Raw genomic sequence first — 6,886 nt, 5'->3', positions numbered from 1 at the left:
ATGGAATATTAAATAATAATAAATAATTTGGGCACGTGCAGGGCTAAGATGCAGTGAATTGGAATTGGCAAACCCAGAGTCAGTGTGATGCAGGGGGCTTGTTTGTGAGCACCACTGCTGTGGGGAGAAAACTGTTCAGGTGGCGCAAGGTTTTGGTCTTTATAGCCCGGAAATGACACTCCTTCCAATAATGTTATATGCTCACTTTATGTACGCTGTTGGTTGCTATAGAAACACACAGTAATCCCACAGTCGTATTTGAAATAAACAAGAGAGAGGTGTACTTACTTCAACACTGATTGCGCTGTTGGAGGTAGCTGATAATGTGTGTGGGCATTTTAATGGCGCTTAAAAGGATTTGCCAGAAAGTGGTCAATTTTACCTGACTTCACGCTGTTTCAAAGTGACAGTTAATTCAATTAAATAATTAGTTTAGTAATCTCTGTGCCTATAGGTGTTGGATTCGCGTTATAGACTGCTGGAAAAGAGCGAGTATATTATTCAGTGAAAATTTAATGAATGATGCTTCAGCTGTTTGGCATTCCTTGTGCCTTTGGCAAATAGCAGCTCAGATTCAGTATCAGTTCAACTAGTTTGTGATGTGATGAATATTGACACCTGGTGCTGGATCAGTACCCTTGACTCTCAAACCTTAGTTAAAATATAATTAAGACAGGAAATGTCTACACACTGATATCATTACAAAGCACTTACATTTTCAAGCAGACAGTTATTGAATTAGCGCTTGATTTTCAAAAAGATGCCTTGTCATGACGATGACCTGCCGCCAACTGTACAACCAGCTTTTCAAACAATGCTAAAGAAGTATTGGTATGAGGCGTCAGCATTTCAAACAATGCTGGAGAAGTATTGGTATGAGGCCTCAGCCTTTTCGTGATCAGGACCAACAACACTTCCCCACTAAACTTTTTTGCAGTAACTCGTAACTGCGGAAGAATGGGGAAGGACAGGCATCCCAGAGGAGGGTGCCAAGACGAATTTACATCCCAAAGTCTTCCCTGGGTCCAGCCCCGAGGCTACTCCAGGTTTAGGTCATATGACCAATGAGATTACGCACACTTGAATCACCACAGGTCGTTTCAAGGACTCGGGATGCAGAACTCACGTGTGCGCTCATGTAAACACGAGAGGCTCTTTCATGTTCACCCCAAAATACACAGCTTCAATTTACAGCTGTGCAGAGAGGATGACGGTCAAATATCCTCATTCTTGTCTTTAATCTCATCATTATTTATACAAAATACATATTTTATAAAGGTCATTACAAAGAACAATTATGAATTATTTATTTTACATATTTACACATTTTGTAACACACTTTTCTCTTGATTGCAATGCCATGGACACAAAATCCTGAAGAGGAGCCTTTGAAATTAAAATGAAAAAAAAAAAAAAAAGAAGAAGGCTGGCTCTTTTTTCATCATCCAGGCTGGTGTCGCCAGCCTCGTGTGACAGGAGCCTGGAGTAAAAGGCATGCCAGGGCACCAAACAGACCACTGCTTGTTTGCCGCTGACAGCCAACACGTCGCACCAATGGGATCCGTCTGAGGGGCAGAGCCAGTCTCCAGATAACAAGAGTATCCATACAGCAGCATGGGAGGAATCAATGGAAACTCCTGGCTGCTCCAACACATCTTGGATGTATATTTTTTATCCAAAAGAGGGATTGCACTGTAGGGACCTGTTTTAAGAGTTAGCTCTCAGCACAGTGGGTAGAAATAGCAGTAAGATAACAGTGCATGTATTGCACATTAGATATTGCATTTTTCTTATCAACATAAAACCTCAGCAAGTGGAGGGAAAAAGGAAACAGCCATCAGTATAAACAGGAAGAACTCCAGAACATAGAGAAGAATGTACAGGTCTGTCTGCCTCCTTCTCCTGGCGTGGGTGGTCGCCATGCTCGTCTTCCCAGGTAAGGTTTTGGCTACTTCTGTGCATGTGCATGCCAAATGGATTTGTGTGGGGGGGAAAGAGGTTTAAAAGTATGCATGAAGAGGTTTACATACATCACCAGGCCTCTGAACAATATGGAAAAAGAACATCAACTTTACACCGTATGGAGGGTTATATAGATGTGTGTTGTGAGGAGGTCTTGTTATTATATGTTGGTACTTTCCAAAGTGTTTCTATCGAGAAGTTAGCTACTTGTGAAGGAGCATTTGTGAATAGAGTTTGTGTATGCCATATCATGACCCTTTATATTTCACATTATAACCAACATTCTAAATACTCAAAATTGTGCAAAGCAGTTGTTTGACAATGTGCTGATAGCAGTCATATGATTAATGTAAAACCATGGTTACAATTGACTTGAGCTGCAAATTCATATAGATTTAATAGATATATATGTCCAGCAAGTCCTCACGATTTATCATCGTTCAGGAATTAATTCACATATTGAAAATAATTATATAAGTTCACCTTGTGTTTCAAATGAAACATTATTCATTTACTTTAAATGAAGATACTTTTTCTGAATGTCTGAACAATTACACAACATGTCATTGCAACTTTCTATGTGGCATCACGGAGTAAGACTAAGAGCAATTACCCAATGACCCGAGAAAGACCCACTGCCCATGACATTGCCGAATGCAAGATATTCCTTTTTCGGCGATGACATCAGCGTGGTGCAGACTGACCTAAAAAAAAAAGTTTGTTTTCCGACCAATCATAGCACTCCTCTGTGAGGAGTCTCTGACAACACACCCAGGAGACACAAAGCACTTAATGAAAACTGACAGTCCCGGACCAGCTGCATCTTCCGATTGGGTGTAAAAATGACCTCCCCTGTCAGGAAAAACGAAGAGAAAAAAAAACACACACACACAGAGAACAACAATATTAATCTCATTTCTTTGTCTCTACATCATGACCCCTGTCCACATGATGTTTCTTAAAACATAGCGAAAAGCAGAGAGTTAGATGTGAGGTACACAACATTCATATGCAATACCTGTTGTTATGAGTTCCGTATGTTATCATCACAAGGTCAACTCATTTCAGCTCATTTTTAGAGCGTAATATACAGTGCATTCAGTCATTAAGACGAATGGGTATCTGGGGAGATTTTAAAATACTATCTTGTCTGTGGTTTACCACACTATATTTGTTAGCATTCATGTAGTAGAAAGTTGTTTAATAAATTGTGCAGAGTGATACCCAATTAAAGTGGTTCTGTGTGTGTGTGTATGTGTGGGTGCGCGCAAGAGCAAACTATCAGGCATATTTATTTATGAACATATTATAATTCTGAGTACATACTAAGTTGTGGGTTATACTTAATCATTATGGGCATGTAGGCCAAACATCTCGTCAGCACCATGTGAAATGTAACTAAATACTACAGATTAACCAGAAACTCGTCTATACTTTACCCATCTATATCTATATAGTTATTGATCAATTGTGATACATCAATAACAGCTTCAATGAGTTCCATAAAGTCAATGGATCACTAGGGCAATAGATGTACCTGAAGTGTTGCCATGCCCCGTATTGGTTCTCAGTACAAAAATGATAAGTAAGCTAGTAAAGAACGAGCCAATGACTCATCATACTGGTGACTCACGGGTCTTTACAATGGAGCTCAAACACCATTTTCATTCTTTCACTGCTTTTCAGTAGACTATTGTGTTGAACCACCAAAATTGTATTTTGTGTTGTTTTAACTGAGTTTGTCTTGATAGTGATGGTCCTAATCGTTCATATTCTTTGCAATGCGTAAGTGTACAACTACATGATATATATTCAAATGGAAGAGGTCTTGTAGAGCCTTGGAAGTAAAATGAGTCTGGGGCTCAAAGAGGTAAAGTAGGCTGTCACGCCATCTGGGTATCCCTGCAGCCTTGACAGAAGGGTTGTACCTTATAGTGGTTAAGGACTGTCATTCGGTCACAGATGGAAACCAATGACTGCATACAGATGACGAGTCTACCACATCAGTAGGCATACCTTTTTTTAGTCATTGGGGCGACCTGATTTCGGCTCTCGTCTCCACTGCGCAAACTCTGGCGAACACTGGCTCCAAATTTGACAGCATGCCAGAGGGATTTTGGCTTCGATTCTATAGAACAGAAGGGCGTGGAGCCACGTCATCCACCTCTCATATGTACACTTGATGATTGAAACAGATGAGATGATTTCGCCCACATGGCGATGCTAAGTCTGGTTCGGGGCCTGTTATCGCCCAGATCCAGCCAACGCTAAGGCGCTCCCTTGGTCCCATCTGGACGAGTTGATGTAGTTGCTGATGCTTTGATCTATAAGACATCATCATCAAGGGCTTCAGCAAGGTGTCAGATGAACATGTGAGAGTTTCTGAAGTGTGTGTGTGTGTATGTGTGTGTGTGTGTGTGTGTTGGTAAGAGCAGTGTTTATGTGCACGCACACGTCCGTGTCAGAGCAGTGTGGTGTGGGCAGCCTGACAATCAGAGGTTCAGCTACATAGCCTCAATCCATTTTCAGAGTGCCAGATTGAATTGATGAACAGACCCAAGTAAGCATGGGTATCCTGTAGTGAGTATCAACAAGTTGCTCAGTAGAAAGGTCATCTGTTAACATTAATGGTTAGACTTTCAACTAGTTCAAAAGCTTGAGTGCTTAAATGAAGACCCAGAGGGTCTATTTGCCTAGACAGTTAATGTAACATATAAAAATCAATTGATGTTTATGGAGACACTAATGATAGCCTAGATCTCTTTCAATCATATACATTTTTTCATGTTGTCCTCAGGCTCCGCCACCGTTTTGTTTACTAAACTTTTTGTTTACTTCTGTGAAGGGAGAGGAAGTAGGGGTGTGCAAACGTAGTAATTCACTGCCCCCACTCTGCTTGGCGTGGGGAGTATGAAGTAATTTAGCTCACTAGCAGACAGCTAGTCAGGCTTACATATAGCCCCTTTAAAGGTGGACCCTTCAGACACGTCTTTTACTGTTAGAACCTCATTAGACTAATCCTACAGTAAATGTTGGACAGACCACCTCCAGAGAAACCATCCTTATATGTTCTAGCCATTAAAATGAATGATTTCCTGTTATTCTGTGAGCTATACCTCCAATGCAGATTGTGATGGCCCATATGGTGACCTTCACATAGTTGCCCAGTATGGTCCTTGGGGTTCCCCAGGCCTCGGAAACTGAATCAGGAACAGATGGTGACACCAGTGCTTGACATATTGAATCTGATGGTGACATAAAGGCTTATTTGCCAATATCTGGGTAGATCACACCGGGAAGCTACACGTTAACCCTAAAGCCAGTTTCACAGTGTGCTTCAAGTGCCAATCCATCAGTTTAAAAGCCAAAGCCAAATCAGTTAAAAAGCCATTATCTGGTGGCTGGGACTGGTGCCACGGAAATTGTGTTGGGGTACCTGTGTTTTCCACAAAACCTGACTGATGACTTTCAACTACAAAATCACTCAGGGATTTGTGGAGTCACAAAGTAAAGTATAGGGGATGCTGCAACATTAGATCAATGATCTGAACAAGTGGTGGTGTTTGGTTGTACACTTGTACATAATAATAATAATAATGATAATAGTGATTATTATTATTATTATTATTATCATTATTTGATGTGGTGTTCACATAGTGTTATGCAGTGGCCTTTAACTGTAATTGTATGTAACCACACCATGAACCTTTCCCTGATGACTTCTGTATGTACTGCTTACGACGAAACATTATTTCAGTAATTAAATGAAGAGTCTGTTTTAGACTGGGCCTATAAATACCCTTCTTTGATAAACCACCAGAGACTGATGACCGGGGGTGAGCATGACTAATGCACCAAAGGGCCACAGCTCACCAGGCGCAGTCCTTGGCCCGCTATGATTATATAACGCTGAACGTGCACTCATCCGTGCCTCGTGTCTTTGCATGGCCTTTTTTCGGAGCAGCGCAGAGCCATCCGTGTATCTGAGGGAATCTGTGAGTTCCCTCCTGCTGGTGCTCTCAGAAACTGTAGGAAAGCTCAACTAGAAATTACAGTCAGGCCCCCATGTCCGCGGGGGATACGCTCCGAGATCTACCGCAGATAGTAGCCAACACACCATATAGCCTATTACTTGTTTTTCATGTGCATACATACCTATGATAACGTTTAATTTATAACTGACACACAATAAGACATCAGTAACAATGACTACTAATAAAATGAAACAATTATAACAATATACGGTAATTAAAGTTATGTGAATGTGGTCTCTCAAATAAATGGGATGCTGACGTTTTTGCTGAACCCTGAGGGGACGATGGCCCAATGAAAAATATCTTGTTCACCACATTTTTACCTTTTCTCATCCTTCCTTCCTTCCTCCCTTCCTTCCTTTCATTACACCCTAGCCCCTCCCTTTGATCAAAAACATGAAGGAAACGAGGATGGAATGCAATGAAGATGGAATAATCCAGTACAGACAGACAGGAGAAATGTGATGTGCTTAAAGACATGAGTCGCGTGTTAAGCATAACGGTGCAGAAAGGTGACTCAGAGTGGCACGGAATTTAAAACTTATTAACCATATTTTTGCGGGAATTTTCCGCTCAATATTTTCCAGCCCAGTAAACCGAGGATAACTGAAACTGAAGTGGTTATGAAATCAGTGGATACCAGGGTTCCACTGTAGGCTATATTGTTAGCACAAGTTGGCAATGCTTTATTAAGGTTCCCTTAAGTATCATTTGCCAATTAGTACACCTGCTCTCTGAACTTTCGGCATTTAAAACCTATTAGTAACATGATCAGAATCGCTGCAGTAGCCTACATTGTTTCTTTATGTAAATTAATGCAGATTACGCTTTACACACATTTGGGTGCAGCACCCACCTTGATGCCCTCTCCACCGGCCCCAGAAATGCCT

General features: G+C 41.1%; 1 protein-coding gene across 1 annotated transcript in view; it reads left to right on the top strand.

The window, feature by feature from the left end:
* Positions 1–1,224: 1,224 nt before the first annotated feature.
* The window catches only part of opcml (opioid binding protein/cell adhesion molecule-like), a 102,580-nt gene continuing 96,918 nt past the window's right edge, over positions 1,225–6,886 (top strand). Inside the window, exon 1 of the mRNA XM_031572181.2 lies at positions 1,225–1,936. Coding sequence (XP_031428041.1) covers positions 1,876–1,936 — 61 coding nt within the window. The 5' untranslated portion in view covers positions 1,225–1,875. The remainder of the gene's footprint in view (positions 1,937–6,886) is intronic.

Source organism: Clupea harengus, chromosome 8, assembly GCF_900700415.2.
Source record: "Clupea harengus chromosome 8, Ch_v2.0.2, whole genome shotgun sequence".
Lineage (NCBI taxonomy): Eukaryota > Metazoa > Chordata > Actinopteri > Clupeiformes > Clupeidae > Clupea > Clupea harengus.
This window is presented reverse-complemented; position numbering and strand designations above follow the sequence as displayed.